General features: G+C 40.7%; 1 protein-coding gene across 4 annotated transcripts in view; it reads left to right on the forward strand.

Annotated features, from left to right (window-relative positions):
• Window positions 1-3: 3 nt before the first annotated feature.
• Window positions 4-26,699, forward strand: part of DROSHA (drosha ribonuclease III) — a 77,382-nt gene continuing 50,686 nt past the window's right edge. The window contains exons 1-13 of one of the 4 annotated variants that reach the window (XM_052780983.1): window positions 21-64; window positions 1,417-1,589; window positions 2,695-3,552; window positions 6,830-6,922; window positions 7,889-8,120; window positions 9,031-9,172; window positions 12,026-12,180; window positions 15,244-15,324; window positions 19,216-19,302; window positions 19,410-19,496; window positions 22,518-22,589; window positions 24,737-24,818; window positions 25,885-25,959. In XM_052780983.1, coding sequence (XP_052636943.1) covers window positions 2,702-3,552; window positions 6,830-6,922; window positions 7,889-8,120; window positions 9,031-9,172; window positions 12,026-12,180; window positions 15,244-15,324; window positions 19,216-19,302; window positions 19,410-19,496; window positions 22,518-22,589; window positions 24,737-24,818; window positions 25,885-25,959 — 1,957 coding nt within the window. In that variant the 5' untranslated portion in view covers window positions 21-64; window positions 1,417-1,589; window positions 2,695-2,701. Of the gene's footprint in view, window positions 65-409; window positions 1,590-2,694; window positions 3,553-6,829; window positions 6,923-7,888; window positions 8,121-9,030; window positions 9,173-12,025; window positions 12,181-15,243; window positions 15,325-19,215; window positions 19,303-19,409; window positions 19,497-22,517; window positions 22,590-24,736; window positions 24,819-25,884; window positions 25,960-26,699 lie in introns of those variants that run through there. The other 3 variants (XM_052781001.1, XM_052780974.1, XM_052780994.1) reach the window with 3 other exon arrangements.

Genomic DNA, 26,699 nt, shown 5'->3' on the forward strand with positions numbered 1-26,699 from the left:
CCGCTTTCCTCTTCCGGAGCCGGCGCGCTGCGGGCCGGGCCGGCCTCGGCGGCGGGGCGCAAAGGTGGGCCCGGCGGCTCGCCTGGGCGGGGGAGGGGGGGCGGGCGGGGGCTTCCCTTGGGCCGCTCCGCTCGTAGTGCCGCGGCTCCCCGCGGAGGAGCCAGGGGCCGGGGCGGGCGGCGGGGGCAGGTCCCGGGGGTGCGGCGGCGGGGCCCGGGCGCCGGCGCCTCCCGCGGCAGCCGCCCGGCTGGCCTGCGGCTGAGGAGGGCTCTCCGTGTGGGGAGCGGGGCAGCGCGGCGGGAAGGCAGCGTGGGAGAGCCTGCCCGGGCGGGTGCCGGTCTCCCTTCTGTTTTGCGCCGACCCTTCGGTGGCCCTCGGCGGCCGTTACGGGCCGTTGGGAGGCGGCGGTTGGATGAGGCCGGGTCTCGGAGCCCTGTTGCTCTCTGCTGCACGTCTGCGGGGAGAGGAGTTTTCCCGGTGTTTTTCAAGGAACCTCTGTTACTTTTGTGTGACGCCTTCCACCCGCGCAATAAATTTCCTGTCCTAGGCGACGGGAAAAGGAGAGTTTGTCCCTTCCAGTGTTTTTTAACTTACTTAAATTTAAATGAAAACTTGAACGTGACCGAAGTTTGCAGCAGAGGGAGCTTTAAAATAATTTGGGTGTTGAAAATAATTTCATCTACCTTTTTGTATTTTTTTGCAGCAGTGATTCTGTGCATTCCGAAGCAGTGAAATTAAGGTGGTAGAACCAGAGCAGTTCTCTGGTGTTGGGGAAGACTTAGAGCTCTATTTGAGAAAGCTGATAAGCAAGACCTTTTGTTCGAATGCTATGACATGTTAAAAAGAAATGGCTTTAAGGCAAGGCACTGTGATACAGTGGTCTTTCCTCTAAGTTGTTTAAGGTAGTAAGAGTTTAGCTCAGCCTGTTTAAATAAAACGTGTATGTAAATACCAGCAAAGTATAAAACAGTTTTCTAGTACGAGCCTGAGCTATGTAAGGTCCTGACTGGAGAACTAAAGCAAAATGGGTTCAGCATCTAATGGATTAGAATTAATAATGACAAAAGGTTGTGCTGTTGCCAGACAAAATAATGCAAGTGGGCTTTTTCCCCTCTTCCCCCACCCCGTTGTTTCTTTTTGAGAGCTCTTACAAGGTTGGAGGGTACTGATCAGGCACAGGCTGACTGGAAGGAACAAGTAGCTTTAACATCATGGCTGCTACCTCCCAGAAACGCAGGATTCTCACTTACTTTGGCCTTTGGTTGCTCTGGAGAGGGAATGAATGCCACCACCAGTTCCAGTGGCTTCCGCTAAGGCCTGTGTGTATAAGGAGAGACTTAGGGTGCTCATGGTTCCTCCTCTGATGTCAGTTCTTTCCCCCTTCGTTTCTTTTCCTTTCTCCCTGTGGTTCACCAGAAGCTGTCTGCTGTCTCTCAGCAAGCTACATCTTCTGCAGCACTGGCACCAGAATGCAGCTGAAAGCAGCGCTCTGAGCAGTCCAGGTTGGCCATGTTGCATGGTAGCAGGTAGGAGAATATTCTGTGCCTGTACTTCAGCATTAGCAAAGCCTTAGTAAAAGGCAGTAAAAGGTAGGCTTTGTTTTCTTTATCTTGTGATCTTTCCAATTACATTTGTGTCTTTCCTTTCTCTCTCCCTCTTATGGAAAACAGGATTTGACTTCTGTGACTGCTTAATTAATTATTTTTTTCTCTCCCTCCATTCCAGCCAAGACAACATGAATGATTTTTTTAATTTACTTTAAATGTTTTTTTTTCCTTTTTTCCAGTTCTTGAAACGTAACACTGTAATTAAAGAATGAATTTTAACTTAATGAAGCAGTGGTTTTCATTTATAAACATTAATACAATGCATTAAATAACATGCGTAGTTTTGAGCAAGACTTAAGCCTACTTGAAGCAGTGGCAATTGCTGGAAAGGGTAACAGGGCCAGGCAGGCAGCTGAGGGATGTTTTGGGAACCACTTATTTCAGTGAAATTGGAGTAACAGCAGAGTCTACATAATTTTTTTTTTTTCTGTAACCTGTAAGATTCTCATTCCACAAATCTATACTTACCTAACTTAAAATACTTTGAAGTGTTCAGTCCTTTACTAAATTGGGGTCTCGATTGTGAATGTAAATTGCTACTATCTCATTTAAAATTTACATGATTTGTTGGACCAGGTAACTTGCAATGAGGTGTTAGTAAAGTCATTCTGCCTGAAGTTTAGAATCATGTTCTAGAAAGTCCTCGTTGGGGGACTTTAGATGACAATTGCAGTTGTTAAAGTGAGTGGTTTCTTTGGTATGGGGTATCTGAAGGCTTTATATCAAAGCGTCTAGTGAGTACTAGTAGTGGTGCTTGTATCCTTGGCCAGTCATCATATCAATCATTTGTTGAAATTAACATTGCCCTAAGTCAGAGAGCATGGTCCAGTTTGGGTTCTGGATTAAAGACAGTAGAGTGCTTTCGTGGATTAGAGGCTTAAAGGAATAAAAGAGGCATAAATGACCTGCACTAGAGGTCCAAGGAGCACAAAGATCCCAGTGAAAGTCAGTGGACATCGTTCACTGCTTCTGTTAAAGGAAACTGCAGAAACTGTAATTTCAGTGCTTTGGGAGTAGTTCCTGCAAATGCATTAAGGACATCCTACAAAAATTGTGTGACACTGGACTTTTATTTTCCTCATTAAAGGTGAACCATGTCTTTCCATTCTGGGCGAGGATGTCCCCGTGGTCAGGGGGGACCAGGAACAAGAACTTCAACACAGACCTACCGCCCTCAGAACCTACGGCAGCTTCACCCGCAACAACCTTCTGTACAATACCAGTATGACCAGCAAACTGCCCCTCCAACAACTTATTCAAACCCTCCAACTACTGGTTACATGCCTCCCAGGCCAGACTTTGTGCCCTATCCTCCTCCAGTGCCCCCTTCCACACAAAATCCCATCAGCCAGTGTCCCATGAGGCCACCATTTCCAAACCACCAGATGAGGCAGAGCTTCCCGGTGCCTCCATGCTTCCCTCCTGCTCCTCCGCCAGTGCCAAATCCTAGCAACACTCCTGTGCCAGGGACTCCTGCTGGGCAAAGCACCTTTCCTTACATGATGCCTCCTCCCACGGTACCGCATCCTCCCCCCCCACCAGTCATACCACAGCAAGTCAACTACCAGCCTGTGTACTCCGCAGGGTATTCACAGCAATCGTTTCCACCACCAAACTTCAATAGCTATCAGCACAACTCTGGCTCCTTTCCGAGCAGCGCTACCAACAGCAGTGGTGGCAGCAGCCATTTTCGGCACACGAGTCAGTACCAGGGAGAGAAGTCGCAAAGTGATCGACGATCTCCAGACAGGAGCAAGCACTATGACGAGCACCGACATCGTGAACATGGTCACATCCACGGTGACAGGCATCGGTCCACTAACCATGGGGATCGTCGGGATCGAGGCCGGAGTCCAGATAGGAGGAGGCAGGAAAGCAGTCGGCACCGGACAGATTATGACAGAGGAAGGATATCGCCTCACCACAGAAGTTATGAGCGTAACAGGTAACTTGAGGTACTTTCTGCCTGCAGAGGGAGAGCTGTCATCATTGTCCCATAGTATTTGTTTGCATCAATGTTCTTCCCTCACTTTTGTTTTTCCCTTGAGCTCAGGAGGTAGCCAGTACTCAGGTCTGATGGAGAGAGCTACTGATTTGACACCTTTCAGGTACGCTGCTTCTCCCTCACCTTTGTGAGCTGGCAGACTTGTTGCCCTTGTCCCTGGAGATAGCTGGAAGCAAAGAAGCTCTCGTTTGAAAACTGAGTGGATTGCTGAGCAGTGTTCTACTCTCATAGGTACTTACCATAGAAACTTATGCAGATGTGGCATGAAAGTAGAGTTGGCACACCTTTGTGCAAAAGACTGTGTTCAAAGTTAAGCCTTACAAATGGTTAAATCCCAGCACTTCAAATTTCAAGACTGAGGTAGCAGAGTTAGGGTTCCAGGTGTTAACTTGAATTTGGTCTTTCTTTGAGTGAGCCCTGTATTTGTAGAGAAGCAGCACTTGGTGGTGTTTATAGCCTGATAGGTGCACATACCTAATCCCTGCAGTGAGGTGGTTTAGTGAAAAGCATGTTGTAGGGTGTTCTTCATCCTGCTCTATCCTCATCGGAGACCAGTGCAGGTGTGTGCAGACTTCACAGGACCTCCCAGCGGGTGCTTAGACCTGCCTCTGTGATTCTGTTCAGGGTGAAGACCTCAGCAAGCCAGCCTGTGATCTCAAGAGAGGACTGAGGTGAAAATTAGCATACACCAGTTAAAAGAAATAGGCAAGTTGTAGGCTATGTTGACATCTTAGGATTCAGATGGATGAGTGCGGACTGCTTATTTTGGGATGTGTCATGAAGTTTCTGTCCCTCTGCTTCGTAGAAAAACAGCTTGCAAATTATGAGCTGACCTGATGCAGTTTGCGTGGTGTTTTAGAGCAAACCATCATCAGTTAAATCTTTCAGATGTCTTAGATTTGCTCTCTTTGTGGCTCTTTTTGTGTCTAATGATCTAGGTCACAACACTCAAAGAGAGATACTGGAAAGTTAAGTATTTAAATATTCATCAGGGCACCTGGATCACATGCTGTAATTTTAGAAGCTCTGAGCTTTCTCATGTCACATGTGAACATGAATTTACACATAGTGCCTGTGGAAATGAAGCCACTTTGGTTTAGATATGCAGAGATTTAATTGCAGAACTGTAGATGGATGTATTCGAGACAAAACCAAAACAAAACCAGCCCAAAAAACCAACCCAAACCTCACATTCAGTAAGTTTACTTTGATTTCCAAAAGAGGATTTTCCTAAAACTGAATGCAGCTGGCATTAAGGCACTGGCCTTTCCTTGTATGATGAGCTTGTGGAATTTTCCGCCATTTGTAGGTGACTCAAATATTTGCCACATAATTTCACAACTTGTTATTTAGAATTTAAAGTTCAGTTTTAAGTTTTGAAAATGCATGTTTTCAGCAGCTTTCCCAAACATTTGTGGAGTACTGCTTGAGGCCAGCAGCTTCCAGGTCTACTTGACAATGTATCTGCTGATTTTAATGAGAACTCTTTGCCAGTCTTGGTGTGGTTTTTTGCACAACATCTGTCTCTCAAGCAAATCAGGTGGCATAGAATATGCTCTCTCTGAAGACTGAAATCCATGATTGAAAAGGCACACGCACAGAAGGATGAATGGGTGTGGGGAAGAACAATAGATAATTTATGTGAACTTTGTGCTTTGTAAATTTGCATTCTATTTCATGTTATGCATATGGAAACATAATATATATGTTCATAAATAATCTTGACTCATTCTGTTAGCCCATGAAACCACCTGAGGCACATGTTTATAATTCCTTGTGTATCAGCAGACTCATTTACTAGAAGATTTGACAGATACACAAATGATTGTGGACTAACCAAGTTGTCAGCTGTTAGCAGAGTATGAAAACTGCCTGTGTAATCTTTGCTGCCTCATGTACACAGTAATTTCATAGAATCATTTAGGTTGGAAAAGACTTTTAAGATCATGGAGTCCAACTGTTAACCTAACACTGCCAACTCCACCACTAAACTGTGTCCCTAAATGCCACATCTACATGTCTTTTAAATACCTCCAGGGATGGCGACTCAACCACTTCCCTGGGCAGCCTGTTCCAGTCAGTGCCTGACAACCCTTTGGGTGAAGAAATTTTTCCTAGTATCCAATCTAAACCTCCCCTGGTGCAACTTGAGGCCGTTTCCTTTTGTCCTATTGCTTGTTACTTGGGAGAAGAGATTGACACCCACCTTGCTACAACCTCCTTTCAGGTAGTTGTAGGGAGCGATAAGGTCTCCCCTCAGTCTCCTTTTCTGCAGAGTAAACAACCCCAGGTCCCTCAGCTGCTCCTAGTAAGGCTTGTGTTGTAGACCCTTTCCCAGCTTTGCTGCCCTTCTCTGGACACGCTCCAGCACCTCAATGTCTGTGTTGTAGTGAGGGGTCCAAAACTGAACACAGTATTCGAGGTGCGGCCTCACCGATGCTGAATATGGGGGGACAATCACTTCCCTAGTCCTGCTGGCCACACTATTTTTGATACAAGCCATGATGATGTTGGCCTTCTTGGCCACCTGGGCACACTGCCAGCTCATATTCAGCTGGCTGTTGACCATTCCCCCCAGGTCTTTTTCTGCTCGGCAGCTTTCCAGCCACTCTTCCCCAAGCCTTCAGTTAATTTAAAGCTCTTCTGCCCCAGAAATATGTTTGGGTGGTCAAGTTCTATATGTGTATGTGCAAGTTGAGTCTTGTAGATGAGATTCGTAGTTTCAGCGTGATGCAGCATTTCTGTGTCTGTCAGTTTTTTGTGTGTGCTTGAGGTGGCTGTCAGGAAGAGAGGGCTTGCCTGAAACGCTTGAATGGTTGCAGTGCTTACAAAACTGTTGTGCATAGAATAGGTTTTCTTTTCCTTCCTTGAGGCATTAAGAATGGTTAAAGATACAATAATCTTACCCTTTGCCATTCATAACAGAAGAGGAAGAATAGCAACAAGTATTGTGGTGAATTTACAGAAGTTACCTCTGTATGGTATGAATTAACTGTCATAATGAGATAGATGGCCTTATGACAAAGGCAGAGGAGATAAGTGACTGTCTCTTACAAATTTCTTGAAGGTCAGCATTAAGAATATCTGGGTTTTTAGCAGTCAGCATGTGTGTGTCATTTAGCATAACATGATTTCAGCCTGCTTCTGTGCTCCTTTCATGTGTGGAATGTATGAAATGCCAGATTTCTCATTTAACTTAAGTTTTGAACTCTCCAAGGGAGCGGGAGAGGGAGAGGCATAGGCACCGTGACAGCAGAAGATCACCATCACCAGACAGATCCTACAAAAAAGATTACAAGAGAGCAGGAAGGTAAGGAAGGTTACATTCGTTTTTTGTGTATTTGAGGCTCTGTGCATCCACACGTGAGATTTTGTGTATGTATATGTGCATATATGCCTGGTTTGAAACTCAGAAGAGAGTGTCTTAAATTTATAACCATCTGCTTATACGTGCAAATGTCAGTTATCTCAAGACCTTGTAGAGTTAGAAACAGGATTAATCTCTGGAGAGAGGGCTTCACTGCTGTGTCCTAAAGACTTCTTACATCTGCTTCCATTCTGTAAAGTACCAAGATTATTTAAAGTTATTCCATGTTTAGATCACCTTTTAGGAGCTTTTTTTATATTGATGCTCCTTTCCTTATGAATCCTGGGTAGTTGAAGTCAGTGCAACATTATTGGCTTTGTAGGCAGAGGAGATAAAAAAAAGTAGTTTTCCTACATTCAGCTTTTGAAAGCATTACTCTTGCAACACGTAAGGAATATCACAGGTTGTGTTGTTCAAAGGAGTGCCAGAGTTAGAGTAACACAAGCAGTGTGGCTTCTGTATAATCCTTCTAATAAAACCCTAATTCTTTTCTCATGCAAATAGTTTGTGGGCTATGTATTAAAACTTCTTTATATTTTTAACTTTTAGTTGTGAGTGATGTGACTAGTTTTTAGTGATGAGTTTTCAACTTTGGAACAAAATTAAAAGAAAGTCACTTAGAATTCAAGTAGGAATTTTAATCTAAAATAGCATGTATTTTTTCATTCTAATTCTTGAATAAGGTTTAAAATACAAAAGCACTTTCAATTTTAAGTCATTTTTTATCATAGGTCAAAACTACAAAGTACTCTTTATCGTGCAGGTTAAAAGCAGGAAGAGGCAGTTGGATTTTGCTGTATTTGTTTGATAGAATGATGTACTGATCTGAAGCAAACTATTTGTTTATTATAAAACTGTCACTGTTAAAATAATAAAGAGCTTTGCTTTTGTTTGGTTTGTCCCACTAAGCCGGTCTCCAAGCAGAGAGAGAAAGAGACCCAGATGGGAGGAAGACAGAGAAAGGTGGTCTGAGAACCAGAGCTCCAGCAAAGAGAAAAATTATACTGCTATCAAAGACAAAGAATCAGAGGAGAATGCATCTGAAAAAAATGAAGAGGAAGATGAAGAATTGCTTAAGCCAGTCTGGGTTCGCTGTACCCATTCTGAAAGCTATTATTCCAATGACCCTATGGATCAAGTGGTATGTTTGTGAGAGAACTCTAAAATTACTGTACACAGTCCTTTATAGATCATTTGATTACTTGATTAATATGAACCCTTCAGCAGGTTCATGTTTTGTGTCGTTTAATCCTTCTCTTCTCCCAACCATCTCAGTATTTTAACCTTGTTAAGGGCTTTATTTGTTGGTATTCTTCTCTATTTTCATCAGTTTCTTCTGTCTGTTTGCGTTCAGATTAGTGGTACATGGAAGAGAGGTACTTTTTTTGTCTCCAGGAGGGAAGGGTAATTTTTTTTTTTTCCATTATACCTGTGTTTGAGCAAAGATGCCTCAAGCACCATATATTCGCACAACCTTGGAGACATTTTGTACAGAAGCAGGAAGTCAGGATTCTTTGTACTTGACAATAACACTTGCTGGTTGAGTAGTGATAGAGGGGGGGAGGTTTTTATGTTTTTGTGGGGTTTTTGTGTTTGTGGTTGGTTGTGGGGTTTTTGTGAGAATGACATAGAGAGTGAATTCATGGTGATTCAAAGCAGGCAATAAAATGAGCTGGGTTTTGTGTTTCTTGTGTGTGATAAAATTCTTTTTAATTGTAAAATACTTTCACAGGTCTCCTGTTTCTTCTAAACCTGTTAAAAATCAATGCTGAGTTGTACTAAATACGCTTAGCCATAGCTCTCCTTCGTTAGGCCAAAGGTTTGATGATAATGCACTAGCAAATGAAGTAATTTCTCTGCTAATTCACCTGGTGGAGCAATGTATTGATACACTAAAGCCTTAACAAGTATTTCCATGTTTCATTGAACTACACAAATCTGCCTTTTCCCCCTCTTGCTTTTCATCGTGAAACACTGGTACATGTTGTGTTCATGTGTTATTTCAACACTGTCTTTTTTTATTGTTGTTGTTCTGTTTTTTTAATTGACAGGGGGACTCTACTGTGGTAGGAACAAGCAAGCTCCGAGATTTGTATGAAAAGTTTGACGAGGAGTTAGGAAAGCGACAGGCAAAGGCAAAAGCAGCTAGGCCACCATGGGAGCCACCAAAGACCAAGCTGGATGAAGATTTAGGTAGGCAGAAATGATAACAAAGTTCTGAAATGGAATAATCTGTAGTTAACCTGGTTTTGGCAGTTGTATGTATTTAATAATGTTGTTAGGTTAATCTCTATTTTTTAAATCCTTCCTTTGCATTGCATATCCAAGGGAGTTTTACTGTGGCTTTTGACTGAAGTAGAGCTAGATTCTTTACCCAGAAAGCCTAAGGGAAAATGGAGAGTATCCAGCACTGCCTTATGCTAAAGTCTCTTCCATGGCATGAAAGCACCCTGAGCATGATCAGATAGGCCAAAGCATGGTGCACAAGAGGCTTTGAGGAGCTCCTGGTCTTGTATTTCTAAAAAGAAAGGAAAGGTAGTGGTGATAAACTCATGTGGCTGCTTGTTATGGCACTGAGTTCATCTTTCTTCTGGATTGTATTTTGGTTGTGCAACTCTGCTTGGTATGATCTTATGCATAAGTATCAGTTTTCAAAACATAGTTTATCTGCGTTGTCATGCACCACCCGTATGGATCTTCTTGCAGTGAAATGAGTCTGTTAACTTTATCAGTTATTGGGGAAATACTGGTTGAATTAGCAGGGCATACTTTTTGACAGCAATTTGTCTACTCAGGAGTCAGTGAAAGCTATTTTTTTTTATTTTGTTTTGTGAGAACTGTTAGCTGTTCCTTTTATACTTCCAGCATTTCAGTGTTTCATAGTGTGTTTTTCAGTCAATTGCATTAGTTCAAGAAAGTCTTAGGCATATCACATTAATTTAGATACTCTGTTGGGCTTGCCCTTTAACTGATGCTTCATGTTTGCCCATTGAGCTGCTTCAGCCTCTCATATCTGAGCTTAGTAACTTTAAAAATCACATATCAAAAATTCTAAAGTTGAAATACGGGTATATAATGACATGGTCAGTTACAAGCTGGCAGTATCAAAAGATACAATAAAGGTGAAAGAAAAAAATAAACAGATTAAATGTGAATTCACTTTTGTGAAGGAAGTGCCTTTCTTAACATTTTTTGAACAGTGGATTTGCACATATTTAAGTTCAGTCAAGAATCACTGGCAAAGTTAACTGTAGAGTTTTTCAGGAGGTATATTTTCATGTGGATGAAGCAAGGACAAAACTGCTACATTCAACATACCTGTGTAAAGCTTCACTTCCTCAGATCTCTGCAGAAAGAGTTCCTTTGCTGCTCCAGGCTAAAATATGAGAGCGCCAAGAGCAACTTACCTGTGTTTCTTTATCCGCTCTTTCTGGAAGACGTGAAGGCTCTGCGTCTGCACTGGTCCCCTGAGCTGACTTGGTGTCTGTGCCAGCTTCTTCTACAGCCATGCTTCTTTAGTGTCTAACAGTTTGTCTTATTTTATACTTAACTAAATGCTCTGTTCTGCCTTGTGTTAGCAGTAGTTGTGTATTGTAGTGAGATAGCAATACACTGCAAGAGCACTTTTGGATCATGAAAGGCTGATTTCAATATGTGAAATCCAAAAGTTCTGCGTTGGTCTTTTGGAACTCCAGCTTACTTTCACAGGTCCCACACTCATTTTGCACCTAAAATTACACTTATACAACTGATTAATGTTTATCAGAGAACTTTTAAAACTCGAGTGTTTGCAAATATTTGTAGGAATACACATGTATGCATATTTAGACAAAACTTGATTTCAACTGAGCATATATGACCTATGTAAACTATATGTCCCAAGGGTGTATTTTAATAACACCTTACGCTGAATTATGGACTGTATAAAAATACATCTTGATTTTTTTTTTTAAAAGGAAACGTTTTACTAGTAATATTTTCTCATTTTCTCTCTCCTTTTTCTTTTAACTAAGGAGAGTCTGGTATTCAATAAATACACATTTTAAACCATAGTTTCACAGTATTTCAAAGCACTGGCAGTGTAGTAATATGTTTTCTCTTAAGTCAAAACTTAGAAATGGAAGAAATGTTGCATCCCTCCTTCCAAGAATAATAAACCTTACTTGCATCATGGTATGTGTCTTGGCTATGAAGGTACTTATTTAAATTGGAGCTGGAGAGATTTATGGAAATGAATGACATTATGTGCCTAAGAAAGGGAGTCGCTTCTAAGTACCACAGGAGGTTAGAGATATGTAAGAAGAAAAACTCACAGAACAGGGCTTCCAAAAAACTTACAACGGGATTCACTCAGCTAGTAGTAGTTCCAGGTTTTCTTCTTGTCTGTGGTTTCTAACATGGGATAATGGATTTATTAGAAATAATGGATTTTGAAAAATGAGTCTAACAGTACTTGTTCTATAATAATTCTACACGTGCTGTTTCAAAACTCTTAAATAGATAATATTCTGCTACAGACAGGAACATTTTTAGGTAAAATGAAACTAGACATAAGCACTTTGCTCATAGCAAGCAGAATTAACTTTTAAACAGCAAGACATTCTGTTTAGGTCATGCTAGTGACCTTATGTGTATTCTTTCTCTTTTCTCTCTTGTGTTTTTTTCCCTTCCCCCTTCTCCCCCCTTCCTTTTTCCCCTTTACGGTAATACTTGTGTTGGTTATAGCTCTATAATCTTTATTGTCAAGTAACTGAAATTGTTCTTCCACAACTGATCAGTGGTGCTCCTGGACAGCCAACAGCAATCTCTCATGCTTGCAAACAGATGCAGTTGTTATAGGCATTTAATATCCATAGCATTTGCTGTCATTTTTAATTAAAAATGCAGTTGCTGTTTGTTTCTCTGTTAGTGTGAATGTCATGCACAGCTTTAATAACTTCCAGTATGCCACAGTTAGCTATGTCATGGTAGAGAATGGATTGCTATTGGAGAAGAGAGTGTGTGGAAGTGTTTTTCAGCTGACTTTATTTTTCCTCTGTGAATCAGAGAGCTCCAGTGACTCAGACTGTGACTCTGAAGAGGACAGCAGCTGCTCTAGCAGTTCAGATTCAGATGTTTTTGACGTCATTGCAGAAATTAAGCGGAAAAAAGCACACCCTGATCGTCTCCATGAAGAACTATGGTACAATGATCCAGGACAGGTATGGTGAGAGGAAAAAGTACTGTGTGTCTGAAAGTCGTTCTCCCCTGTACACCATAAATTCTACGTTGTTCTCAAACATGCTGAGTGACATCTATTTCAATATGCATTTTTTAACTTCCTTTCCCCTTTTCTCTTTCATCTTCTTCAAAGCACTTCACTTTTGATTTCAAGAGTGTGGTTGCAGCTCATGAATCCTGGGGATTATTCAGCTGGAATCATATCTGACAGTGTTAATAAAACCTGAATTGCTAACAATGTACTAATGCTGTCCTCTTAGCCCTGAGATAAAGGTACGCAGATGAATTCTGGGATGGAGAAAAGGCAACGTGTTTACCTCCTTTACAAATTTTTCACCTAAAAGCTCTCACCTCATAATGATAAATAATGTTTTAAATATGCAATTAATGCTCCTAATTTCTTGTCTAATGGTTCTTTTGTAATTGCATGGAGATTATAGTTCTCATTAAATGTAATGGCTGAGCTCATGAAGTGTTGTTTTGAATGTATCCATGGCACAGAAGACTAGTTTTTGTTTGCAAATTTGCCGTCTTCATCTTTCTTACTTAAATATTTTACAGTCTATTCTAACTCCTTGTCAAGTGGCACCTCAGTAAATTTATTTTTCTGGCACTTTGTGTGATGCACGAGTTTATCATGCAACAAATCATAAAGTGAAGAGTTACTGCAATGCTTATTGCCACTGTGGTAATTCAAAGGTCTGTTGAATATTCTATTAGAGATTCATATTTATGCTTCTAGTTAAAAAAAATAATAATTTGAGCATAGCTAGGTGTTTTTATTTGTATGGAAAACAAAATTAGTGAACTGTTTGGATATTTAACTGAAAAAATTGTGTAGCTTTTGGGCACACTTCAAAGTAATGTTCTAGGCCAGAATATTAGCTAAATAAAAACCAGTGGAATAACTGTAGTATGAATGATTCAGGAATGTGTGGTTTATAAGTTTCCTGCTGAAAAACTTTCTTTCCCAAAAACTTTCTTGAGGCTGACTCTTCATCTTTCTTGAAGAGGATGAAATCAGATCATGGTGAGCTTGTCAGTGCTGTACCTCTTCTGGGTAGATTTTATTTGAAAATATTTGAAATTTTCCTAGGTATTTATCTAGTAAGCCAAAATGCTTTCTAACTATCACTACATAAACCAGGATTGATTGCTGTGCACACTGGCACGTACAAGTACACTGTCTGACACGGAACTGGATTTTTAGGATGGATCTTCCCAACCCTTCAATCTGAGCAGTGCGTTTGTTACTTTGGATAATCTCCAGCAGTGCTGGCAGTTGCCAGAAAATAAATTGTTAAAGCCGATGCCACCACAGTGGCCTTTTTCTTACAAGTGTTATCTGCTTGTTTGTGTTGCCCTGATGATCAGAGAAAGTTAGAAGCCATTGCCCATATAAAATTGTGATCTTTCAACATCATTTTATCATCACTTCTTGAGTGTTTTTACTGCATTTTTTTCCATGAGTGGTGTCATTAGGGGCAAGATAGATATGTATCTGACTTGCTTCTCAAGTCCTGGGCTTTACAGGTACTTCACATCTCTCAATTTAGGTCTGTGCATTTAGTGTAATAGAGGCAGTTAGTGCTGAACAGAGCAAAGAATTAAGGATGAGATTTTAAAAAATAAGTGATGATTATTTTAATAGCCTCAGTAGGCCCTTATTTTTGGGACAGTGATGAGCAATTTGGTATTGACTGCATTTTTTAACTCTTCTGTTTTGTGGCTGTATAAGCCAGTGAGTAAGTATGCTTTTACCTATAAGCATGATTCAATTTCATTGAGCCTGTACTTTCCTCAGAGTGTGGAAAAAAATGTGTGAACAAAAAGCCATCGTGTCACTCTGTTGTTGAGATTACATGACTTAAGTTCCCAAAGGAGATGAGATGTGCCCTACTTCTTCCATTCCTTTGCATGTATGCATTGTGCCAGCCTGAAGAAATTAAACCGAGATGAACATTCAGAGAATTGACATCAAAACTAAAAAGTTGCCTCCCTCTCCTAATTGTCTAAAGACTACAGTAACAGCAGTTTGGTGGTTCTTGCTTCCTGAGGTATCTTCACTTTATATCTATTGTGTGATGATACTATTTAGCCCCACCATGGATGCTGTTTACATTTTAAGGCTGCTTATAATGGCATGGAAAGTTCTGCTGGTTTTTGTATTGCATTGCAAGGTTTTGGGTTTTTTCCTAAGTCTAAAAAACGTACTTCAGTCCTTGGATTCAAACTTTGAAAAACTCCATTAAAGCCTGGGATTGGGAACTTAATTTGTTTCTCTGGTTTGGTTCTGGATTTTTTTTTGTTGGATTTCTGCAATGGGCGTGATCTTAAGAGCAGAAGGCTTTAGGATGTTGTCGTAATTGATAGTCTCCATTGAAATTGGCCATAAAAGTGGAAAGAAAGACGCTAGCTTTATACTGTGTGCAATGGCCCTTTTTGGTATAGCTACTTGATGCACCCATAGAGAATACTGAAGTGGATATTTTTTCCCCTTCCTGTTTTTTACTCATCTGTTCATAGGATGGATTTGAAGTGTTCCCATTAGTTCTTTAAAGTACTGAGTAAAAATCTTCAAATGGTCTGCTTTGCATACTTTGGGTGATAGCCTTGCCACATGGCAGAGGGGTTAGTCAGGGACGGGATTTCAGTCAGTGAACTTAGTGGAGCTGTTTGAACATGGAGATTTCAGCATGTAAATATTTGTATATGCATGTTTAGGGCCTGAATTTTGTTTTAGGCAGACAGCGTGCTGTTTGTACATATAAGAAGTGGAAAAGATGTATATGATAGTAGAGTGGTACAATTCTGCTGAGAGCATTTTTCTGTCTTGTGCTTCTGAAACTGTGATGAAGTTCTAATGCGATTGTGCAGTTTTCTTACATTAGTCTATACTGTTTTCAGTTTTATTGGCTTAAGAACATCCACTTAATCTAAGCATGACAGGCTTTTAGAAGCATCAGCACTCTGGGCATTAAAACCAACATACTTTTCCAAAATAATTTTTCAATAAAAACAGAATCCTATTTTGTTTTTGACAGATGAATGATGGACCTTTGTGCAAGTGCAGTGCTAAAGCCCGACGAACGGGAATAAGACATGGCATTTATCCTGGCGAAGAGGTAAGTAATTCTAAGAATTGCAATTATGAATACAAACTTGCTGCTGCAAGGTCATACTTGGGTTGATTTGAGTTTTTTTCCCATGATTTACACGCTGAGTAAAAACTCCTGTGCAACTTTAAATCACTTAGTTGTGTAACCTTACATTTAAAATGCAATACTGGTAATGAAATCCACCTGAAAACTATGGAAAACTTTTGCCTGTGTTTGTTTAGTTCTAGGTGCTGGTTTTGTTTTTTTTTAAAGTTTCTGAAACGCAATTACATTAATAAAAAAGAACTTGTGGTCAAAGATCTACCATCTTCAAGTGGATGAGTATGTTATGAGGGCCCTCTTTGTGAAGGGATTGCTTTAAAAGTAAAAGTAAAACAGTAATTCTGCTGCTGACAGGAGCAGGAAGCTTGTTAGGAGGTGTTCTTGCCTTAGCACTAGAGTGTGTCTGCACTGCAAACTGTCAAACAGTCTGTTACCTTCTTTGTGAATACGTGATTAGACAAAATGACTCCATCAGCTTCCTGTAACACATTTCAGAATTGTAGTGCCTTTCTTTTGAAAAATGTTGAAATAGCGTTTGGTTATTTTCCTTAGACATATTCATTTGTACAGAGCATGCTTTTTGATCAGTATTGTTTCTGGAAATAAAAACAGTGCTTGGATGGCCTCAAGCTTTTTTATTCTAAAAAACTTTGTGTTTGTGAAAGAATTGGAGAACGTTAATATGTAGGGTTTACAATTTACCTTTTGTAATTTTTCTTGAAGAATTTCATTTTTCAATATGCCTTTTTACATATATTTACTGAAACATTCTTTTACTTCTCTGCAGTTAAGGATTTATGAATGTTTCTGTAAATTATTCCAGTTCAGAAAAATAACTTTGGTCTGAAGCTTGCTATAAATCACTCCAGTTCAGGATCAGTTCCTCCCCACATTCTTTAGTGTTTTTCTTGCAGAGGAGGAGGGAGAAAATTTAGGAGGAGAAAACTGATACGTAAAACTTGCTGCATGAAGGCAGCTGCTCCCTGGAGCAAGGCCAGCTGGGAATTCGAGGTTTCAGAAAATCTTCTAGGATATCATCATAGAATGGTTTGGATTGGAAGGGACCTTAAAGATCACCTAGTTCCAACCCCCCTGCCATGGGCAGGGACACCTTCCACTAGACCAGGTTGCTCAAAGTCCCATCCAACCTGGCCTTGAACACTTCCAGGGATGGGGCATCCACAGTCCCTCTGGGCAACCTGTTCCAGTGCCTCACCACCCTCACAGTAAAGAACTTCTTCCTGACGTCTAATCTAAATCTACCCTCTTTCAGTTTAAAGCCATTAGCCCTCATCCTATCACTACATGCCCTTGTAAAAAGTCCCTCTCCAGCTTTCTTGTAGGCCCCCTTTAGGTACTGGAAGGCTGCTATAAGGTGTCCCCTGAGCCTTCTCTTCTCTTCTCCATGCTGAACACCCCCAACTCTCTCAGCCTGTCTTTATAGGAGAGGTGCTCCAGCCCTCTGATCATCTTCATGGCCCTCCTCTGGCCTCACTCCAACAGGTCCATGTCCTTCTTATGTTGGGGGCCCCAGAGCTGAACGCAGCACTCCAGGTGGGGTCTCACCAGAACGGAGTAGAGGGGCAGAATCACCTCCCCCAACCTGCTTCCCACGCTTCTTTTGATGCAGTCCAGGATACAGTTGGCTTTCTGGGCTGCAAACGCACGCTGACGAGTCACGTTGGGCTTGTCAACCACTATACTAGTTCTCTTCAACCAATGTACTAGTTTTTACAGTGTCGTGTAGATAAAACTGCCTAGCTTTAAACTACCTGGTTTGTAACTGTCTTGTCTCAGCAGTGAGAAGCTCAATTTGGGGATGAAGAGCCAGAGTAATTACCCTACTGATTGGATGGGTTTTGCAAAGTGCACAGAGCTGCATAGTGGTGTAGCTATCTTGCCATCTCAATCAGGCCAACTTTTGTAACGCTGTTTAAAGTAGTACCCTGCTTGCTGCAGTGATTTTTTTTCTTTTTTTTTTTTCCCATGCAGACAGATGTATTCCAAACAGGCTAGTGGCAGCCTTTGAACTGCAGCAAATTGGATGTAGGGCATAGGAGAAACTGGTTTTGTCTGACTCTTGAGGATTTTTAGGTCTTTAAACTGGACTGCTTCAGAACAAGCTGGAAGAAAACATGAATTCCAGGTGTTTGCTGTTGCATCAGAGTGCATGGAGGACTGGCTGCCTTTGGACCTCACAGGCAGGCATTACAACTTGGCAGACAGAGCAGGGCTACCAGAGCTGCCTGTGGTGATAGACTAATCCCTCCTCTTCAGGCCCCAGATTTGCCCCAAGCAGATGAGCTGATACCTGTCTATCTTGATAGCATACTTTGAGATTTTCTCATGTGAGGTCCAGGTTCATTTCTGTAAGCTTTTAAAGTCAGTTTCCTGAAACAAATTAGTCTGTGTATTGGTTTTGTGTGGCAAGGTTTTGGTAGCGGGTGGGGTTACAGGGGTGGCTTCTGTAAGAAGCTGCTGGAAGCTTCCCCTGTGTTCGACAGAGCCCATACCAGCCGGCTCTAAGACAGACCCGCCGCTGGCCAAGGCCGAGCCAATCAGCGATAGTGGTAACGCCTCTGTGATAACATTTTTAAGAAGGAAAAAAGTTGGGACGGCGGTATTCGGCAGCCGGAGAGAGGAGTGAGAACATGTAAGAGACACAACCCTGCAGACACCAAGGTCAGTGAAGAAGGAGGGGGAGGAGATGCTCCAGGCGCCGGAGCAGAGATTCCCCTGCAGCCCGTGGTGAAGACCATGGTGAGGCAGGCTGTCCCCCTGCAGTCCATGGAGGTCCACGGTGGAGCAGATATCCACCTGCAGCCCGTGGAGGACCCCACGCCGGAGCAGGTGGGTTCCCGAAGGAGGCTGTGACCCCGTGGGAACCCTGCGCTGGAGCAGGCTCCTGGCAGGACCTGCGGATCTGTGGAGAGAGGAGCCCACGGAGCAGGTTTTCTGGCAGGACTTGTGACCCCGTGGGGGGCTCACGCTGGAGCAGTCTGTGCCTGAAGGACTGCACACCGTGGAAAGGACCCATGCTGGAGCAGTTCGTGAAGAACTGCAGCCCGTGGGAAGGACCCACGTTGGAGAAGTTCGTGGAGGACTGTCTCCCGTGGGTGGGACCCCACGCTGGAGCAGGGGAAGAGTGTGATGAGTCCTCCCCCTGAGGAGGATGAAGCGGCAGAAAATAACGTGTGATGAACTGACCGTAAACCCCATCCCCGTCCCCCTGTGCCGCTGGGGGGGTGGTAGAGAATCCGGGAGTGAAGTTGTGCCCGGGAAGAAGGGAGGGGTGGAGGGAAGGTGTTCTGAGATTTGGTTTTATTTCTCATTACCCTACTCCGGTTGATTTGTAATAAATCAAGTTAATTTTTCCCCAAACTGAGTCTGTTTTGCCCGTGATGGTAATTGGTGAGTGATCTCTCCTATCCTTATCTCGACCCACAAGCTCTTTGTTATATTTTCTCTCCCCTGTCCAGTTGAGAAGGAGGGGGAGTGATAGAACAGCTCTGGTGGGCACTTGGCGTCCAGCCAGGGTTAACCCATCACAGTCTGGTACGTAAACAACTAACTGCTGTGTGCAAGAAAGATGGAGAGTCAAAAGGAAAATGAAAAAAATACAGCAATGTTTTTCACCTTTTTTTTTCCTTTTGAATAGCTTTAAAAACATTTCTGAAAGTGAAAATGTAGATAAGGCCATATTTTCCCTCTTCCCAGAATGCTTAATTATGACTACCTGCTTTTATTTAATTTTTCCTAGTGCATATTTCATGGCTATTAGAAATGCTTTATTCTCTCTTTTAATCTAAATTTGCCTTGACTCTACACATAATTCTACTTATCTCTTTCTTTAAGCCCATTAAACCGTGTCGCCCCATGACCAACAATGCTGGAAGACTATACCACTATCGAATTACTGTGTCACCTCCCACAAACTTCTTAGTAAGTACTTTATAAATAATTCTAACTAGGACTCTAATTTTGTTTCCAGTGATGGAAGTAGTACTGCTTCCTGCTTACTCCCTGGTGGTTTTGTTTGCTTTTTTCAGACAGACAGACCTACTGTTATTGAGTATGATGACCATGAATATATCTTTGAAGGGTTCTCAATGTTTGCACATGCCCCACTAACAAACGTAAGTATTTTCATTACTACATACGTGGGATTTGTTTGGAAGGTAAGCTGTTTCTGCCCTTAAGTAGAACTTCTCTAAAACAATGATATGTGTATGTTACAAACATCTCGCCAGCACTGGGGACAGGGGAAAGACATTTGTGCTGATGAGTCTCAGGTTTGGTCTTGACTAATTGTGGTGAGCATTGTCTTCAGACTGTGATGTGCATCAAAGTAATGTTTTTACATATTTCACAGTTTGGAAGTAAAATAAATCATGGAATAACTTGTTAAAACTCTTAATTGGATTTAAATTGGGTGAGCAGGTTTGTTAAGTTGGAAAAGCTTAACAAAACGGCAACATCAACAAAAAAAGGTTTTACCTTTAAGTGACAAATGGACTTTTTTCAGAGATCCGCTCTAAAGGGATTTCTCTCTTCTAAAAACTTACCTAGACGTATCCGCTACTTTCCAACATCTGTTCAGCTTCTTCAGGAACTAGGCAAGTTACGATTTTTATTAAAAGCTGTACGTATTTAAAGGCAATTAATTTCATGCTTTGAAAGCAAATATAACAAGAAAAGGACATGACTGGTTGCTGACTGCCCTGCTTTTCCAATATAAGCTGAGTTAGCCATATCTGAATGAAAAATACGCAAAGACTTAATTTCTGTACACTTGAAGATTTTTTTGGTATCTTGATATTTCAAGAACTGTTTTTTCAAATGCTGTAGTGTTTATTTGTTTCCTTCATTTTTCTACCTATTACTAGCTACACCACCAATGCTAAAACCCAGTATAAGAATGGTTGTCAGTACAGGACTGGGATGTAAGAATACTGGAACTGAGAGGCACTGAGAAGCAAGCTGTCAGGAAAAAAGTACTTCCTTATGTAAAACATATGACAACACTTTACTTTTGGTGAGCTGGGGAAAGGACTCATGTTGACAAGAAGTCAGTGAGAGAGTGGAGTTCAGCCTGTGGCGTGGCAGTGTGAAGCACTCCTGCCCAGTAACATTAACTCAGCCTTGGGGTTCAAGGCAGATTTGACCCAAGGCTTTACGTTTTCACTTTGCAAATGAGCAAAAAGGACCGGTTTCGTTTTACTCCCATTAAAAGGATAAAGTGACCACCTTATCTTTATAATTTTTGTGTCTACTGCATGACAGAAAGGCAAAGAATTATGGAAATCTTTAATATATAGAGAACAAGGAAAACTGTGTGTGATATGAGTAGTTAATGAAGACATTTTGTTTACTCTTCCTGTAAAGTGCATGTGTGTGTTTTCTCATTCCAAGTAGGGGAAGTGATCAGTAGCAAATGATTACTTTTTTACGGAGTTAAATACAAAGCAACACTGTATTGTCAGTTCCTGTTACTAACAGGTATAAAGACCTTTGGAAAGAGTCTCTTGCTGTCTTGAGATGATTTTTAGCAACATAGAAACTGCTGATTGAGAGACATTTTGGAACACATTTGATAAAAGGGAAGTGGCAAAGGGTAGCAAAAATAGAGATCTGAACACCAACATCTTTGAATGAACCAAATTTCTGTAATTTGACATCTTAGCTTTGCACACAGTTAGAAGTCTTACTACTGTTACTACTATTAGTAATAATTGAGCAGGTCAGATATTAGGGAAAATGGTTAGTACAGTCATAAGAGAAATTATAATTTTCTTAATATAACTATCAAAACAATTTTACAGTACCAACCACATGTTCCTTTGCTATGTATCTGCTTGTGTATGTGGAACTCTAATTCATGGAGATTTTGGTTGTGGTCACTTCTCTAAAGCATTCATTTTCTACTCAATACAAAGAAAAATACTCTAGGCTACTGAGTTTCTGAATCAGAATATCTTCCCCTGGTTGAACTTACATGTTAGAAAGTAAGCGAACGCTCCCTGTATTTGTTTTTTTTTTAAAGCCCCACTGATTTAAATGTAACAGGATTTCCTCTCCTCGGATTCTAAATGGGACGTTTCACTTCCAAGGTTTTTTATTCTTGTATTCACATGTCATATTGTATCAAATTGTAGGAAATGCAATTTTTTGTTTGGTTGTTCAGTGTAGCTCCTTAGTTTATCATGCAGATATCAACAGATTTTTGTAGACAAAATAGTCAAATGTTTGACAGTGGGCTGCAAGAGGATGCAAGCAGAATATTGCCCCTGTGCTAATTCCATTGATTTCAGTGCAACCCCAGCACTGTTCAGATATTTATTTGTCTGCTTATCAATGCAAAATAACCTTGGGTTGCCTCACTTTCACAGACCGTTGACTTGTTCTAAGATTCTTTTATGCTTGCAAGGCCAGTGAATAGTAAAACTTGCTAAGAGCTGTAGATGTGTAGGGCAGGATTAGGCATTTCTGTAGTCTTTCAGAAATTTAGCTTTTTTGCTTTAAAAAAATCCCATTTAAAATAAACACATACCTTCAGTAGACCATGGACTTCGCAAATGAAGGAACCTTTTTTCAAAGGTGAAAAAAAGGAATTAGATGTTTGTCTTACTAGTTAGTTGAGTGAACTTCTGAGAATATTTATTGGATGAAATTAGTATAAACCTATAAATTTATCCTGAAGTTCTTACATTGTGTTGCTATAACTTAAAGCCATATTTTAAGACAGTATAGCTAACAGAATTGGCAGTGTGCTAAAAACGCCTTGCTTTCAGGTCACTGTATCAATCTGACATGTTGTCACCAACAATAAATTCACTTCCAAATACACAAGTGAGAGAAGATACAGGTTTACTGAGCTTTGCTTTTTCTTCTAAACAAAATTTCATCTCCAGTAGATGGCATTATTTAATCTTCCTTTACCATCCCTCCTGTCAGCACTGTGTTATTACAGAGGTGGAATTTAGAACACTTACTTCTCTTGCACATGCTTGTGTTCCTGCCTTTGCATGATCCCCCAGAGCAGCTGTTTCAGTAAGTGCCCTTTTCAGCAGACAGTAATGCCTTTGCAAACAAAATTGTATTAAGTATACATTTGATGCTGTATAGTTTTTCATGCTGAATTTCTGTTTTCCTTCCAGATTCCTCTATGTAAAGTAATCAGATTTAACATTGACTATACAATTCATTTCATTGAGGAGATGATGCCTGAGGTAAGAAGGATAATTAGTCAAAAAGTCAGAGTGGGTTATGATTTGTCGATATGCTTAGTGGATTAAACTCTTCAGAATCCCATCTTGTGAAGTCTCCAAGAGACAGGCTGTATTCTGAACAAATGGCTGAAAAGGAACTTGCACTCACAGGTACTAGCATAAATCCATCTACCTAGGCTATCATATATTAAAATCAAATAGTAAGAAGTGCTTATATCCATAGCTTCTTTTCATTTTAAGTTTATATACAATATACGTCAGGTACTCTTATCTGTAAGCTGAGTTAGGCATTATCCTTCTTTTACGGATGACGAAAATAAGGCATATGGAGGTGCTGGTTTGCCAGGACCACGTAAGTCAATGGCAGAGCTGAAACTTAATCATGAGTTTGAAGCTCTGAAGATTGCTTATCAGTACTTAATATAAGCTGTTGCCAAAACAAATTTCCGGTAGATACAAACAAAGCACATTGAGTTCATCATCTTTTTTTTTTTTTTTTATTACAAATTAATCTCTGGTGAAGCCAGTTTGTGAAGTAAATTGTTGCAGTGGAACAGCATGCATGGGTACAGAAACACTCCTGCATATTAACTACAAAGATCAGTGTTTAATTTGGTCACATTGTCATGGTTTAACCCCAGCTGGCAACTAAGCCCCACGCAGCTGCTGGCTCGTTCCCCCCAGTGGGATGGGGGAGAGAATTGGAAGAGTAAAAGTGAGAAAACTCATGGGTCTGAGATAAAGACAGTTTAATAGGTAAAGCAAAAGCCGGGCACGCAAGCAAAGCAAAACCAGGAATTCATTCACCACTTCCCATGGGCAGGCAGGTGTTCAGCCATCTCCAGGAAAGCAGGGCTCCATCAGGCATAACAGGTACTTGGGAAGACAAAACACTGTAACTCCAAATGTCCCCCTCTTCCTTCTTCTTCCCCCAGCTTTATATACTGAGCATGACGTCATATGGTCTGGAATACCCCTTTGGTCAGTTGGGGTCAGCTGTCCCGGCTGTGTCCCCTCCAACTGCTTGTGCCCCCCCAGCCTCCTTGCTGGTGGGGAGGGTGAGAAGCAGAAAAGGCACTGACTTCCTGCAAGCACTGCTCAGCAGTAAGGAAAACATCCCTGTGTTATCAACACTGTTTCCAGCACAAATCCAAAACATAGCCCCATACTAGCTACTGTGAAGAAAATTAACCCTACGCCAGCCAGAACCAGCACACATGTACATTTACATTTTTCTTGCTAGATATCTCTCTTTTTTGTTGCTCAACATCATTGAAATATATGCAAGAACTCTGAAATTCCTCAGCAAGATTAATGTGATCAAAACAATTCATTTCTTGTTACTGAATCTGCTGTGATGTCTCCAAATCTTGTTCTAAAACAACAAATGGCCACCAAGCAAAATAGGCAATTTGACTTTTTTCTGGAATCCTGATCAATTGGCTACAGCACTGTTTGCAGACCATCTTTACTAATGCATTCTTGCGAAAGAGATAGGTTTTTTAGGTTTGGAATTTATGGCTGGTATCACAGTACAATTTATATCAACCTGGCCTGATTTTGTTCATTAAGGAAGGTTTTTTAAGTTCCTTCATTTCTGAATGAAAGCTCTTTGCTTTAAAGGAGCTGCTTCCCCACTTGATGAGAAGAATCTCTTTTTTTTTTTTTTTTTTTTTCCCCTCCTCTCTTTTTTTTCCTATCCTTTCCTGTTGGCTTTGTGTTGTACTGATACATTGGTATGGAAGTAATCATGGTATCACTGATATAGAAACATTTAATATGAACACGTAGGAAAAAGTGAATTACAAGAAAGATCCTTCTGAGAAATATGTCATCTGCTTAGCTTACTCGGGTGAAAGGGTTTTAGTGCATGGTGAACTGTTGCAGATTGATAATTTCTGCCTATAGTGTTGATTTGGACATTGACTAAAGAGTCTTCATTACAATGCTTTCTTGACAGTGCTTTCTGAAGAGATCAATGTGTTATGTTAAAGTAGGTGATTACAGATATATCAGTACTGTTTCCAGTGTCTGGCAATTGGCAAATATGAAAACACTGTTTTTTTCATTGTTTTATTTAAATATATGAGTGGCATTGTTTGTATTACAATATTAAATAATTCTGGTTTATTTTTTTCTTTCTCCAGAATTTTTGTGTGAGAGGTCTTGAGCTGTTCTCTTCATATCTATTCAAAGATATTTTGGAACTCTATGACTGGAATCTTAAAGGTAACTTTTCAGGGAAAAAAAACCATACAAAAACCCAATTAATTGCAGCTTTTGTAAATAGGTCTCTATTTTGTTGTGTTCTTTAGTTTAAAAAGAAAAAAAGTGAGGAAGGATCTCAAAAGAACAAGTCAAATGCTGGTTTATGTGAGAGGGACAAACTTCCACTTTGTTCTTCAAGAAGATGAAATATATTAGAGTTCATTAGTGTGGGCTGTAGCAATTAAAATGCACAAACTTGGTACTGTATTCCTGCAGACTAAACTTCTTCCTTAATCCAAAACTGTTCTTTTTAATCAAATGGTAAATATTATCTCTGTAATATTGCACAGTATTGTGTGCCTGGTATTTTGGAAGCCAAGGTGTCAGGTAAACTATTCTCTGTTTTTACAAGCTAACAAACAAGTTACTCGTACGGCATTTCTCTACAGTCAACTTGCAAAGCAGTGTCATACAGACAGCCATAGAGGGATAACGTATCATTATAGTTGAATGTTTTTGACTTGACAAGATGAAAATACATGTTTCTGTGAAGACTGTGATAAAGGAGAATTTCAGGGATGATTCTTCCCTTGGTCTAAAAGAAAACCGAGAATATCAAGGGAATTTCATTTCAGTATCTGTAGGTGTGTTTTGGTGTCTTGACTTTGTCTATGGAGATGCACTCTGCACTTACGCAGTTAAACAGAGGAGCATACAAGTTTCACACTGTGTGTAGCCTTCTTTGGTTTGATACTAGATGTATTCTAATATCAATGTTACCTTTCATATCACTGGTTCTGACTGTTCATTCTTTTTTAACACCAGGTACTTACTGGTTTTGCATGCAAAGCTTTGGATGATGAAATAGGAAACAAAAAACCCACAAAACAGCATCATGGAAATTTCCTTGTTATCTTTGTTGTTGTAACCAAAAAAACTCCACACTAATTGGGAGGGACTAATAAGCTAGTGCATCATTTGGCACATTTCATCATCATTTTATCTGCAGCAGGGTGGCCTTCTTTTTTTATTTCTTTTGCAAAAACATTGCAGTTCATAATTTTTCTGTGTTTCTTTCATATTTAAGGTCCTTCACTTGAAAATGATTCTATTAGCTGCCCCAGATTTCACTTCATGCCACGATTTGTGAGATTTCTTCCAGGTAATGTTTGTATTATGTAGCTTTATGGAAATTAGATCTGAAAAAAACAACCACCCCCCAAAAAACATACCCCCATTAAAAAAAAAAAAACAACCAAAAAATCAAAAAAACTTGCTGCAAGTCAAATGGTTCAGTCAGTGTAGAGATCTGGTGCTTCCCTCTGAAGTCTTTAGTGCTTGCTGGCAGTCTGGATGGTTTACTCAGAACTGGGATTCATATGGTCAGGCCAAGTCTCGCTTCCAGCTTTTGTCTCTGTCGTGGTGATTTTAGGCAGTTCTGGGTCATCCTTGTCCTGCCCTGAGATGGAGCTGTGGCATTTGAGGAGTGCTATTACCTAATCTCACATGTGAAACTGAATTTAATGTCCCCTCTGCTCTTCAGGGTACTGTGTGATTGTATTAAAATTCCTGATGTGCGGTTTTGAGTGTCAGCATGATTGGCACCCCTGAGCACATGTTGTTCTGATTGTTTCTTTCTTTATCTTAATGTAAGCTTAGACCTTGCAGCAAATGTGGAACGACAGAAAAACACCATTCTGGTGCAATTCAACGCTAGCCTGCCAGCCAAGGACAAGCTTCAGTGTGGAGCGTTACGCTTATTTTGAGTGAACAGCTTGTGCGGGCATTTAACACATCCTAATGTACTAGGACGGACTTTCAGTTGATATAAATGTCATGGCTCCATTGAAAATGTGTCCTGCTGAGATCCTGCCAGTGATTGCTCCAGAAGGGTTCTGTGGA

Source organism: Harpia harpyja, chromosome 1 (assembly GCF_026419915.1).
Source record: "Harpia harpyja isolate bHarHar1 chromosome 1, bHarHar1 primary haplotype, whole genome shotgun sequence".
Taxonomy (NCBI): Eukaryota; Metazoa; Chordata; class Aves; order Accipitriformes; family Accipitridae; genus Harpia; species Harpia harpyja.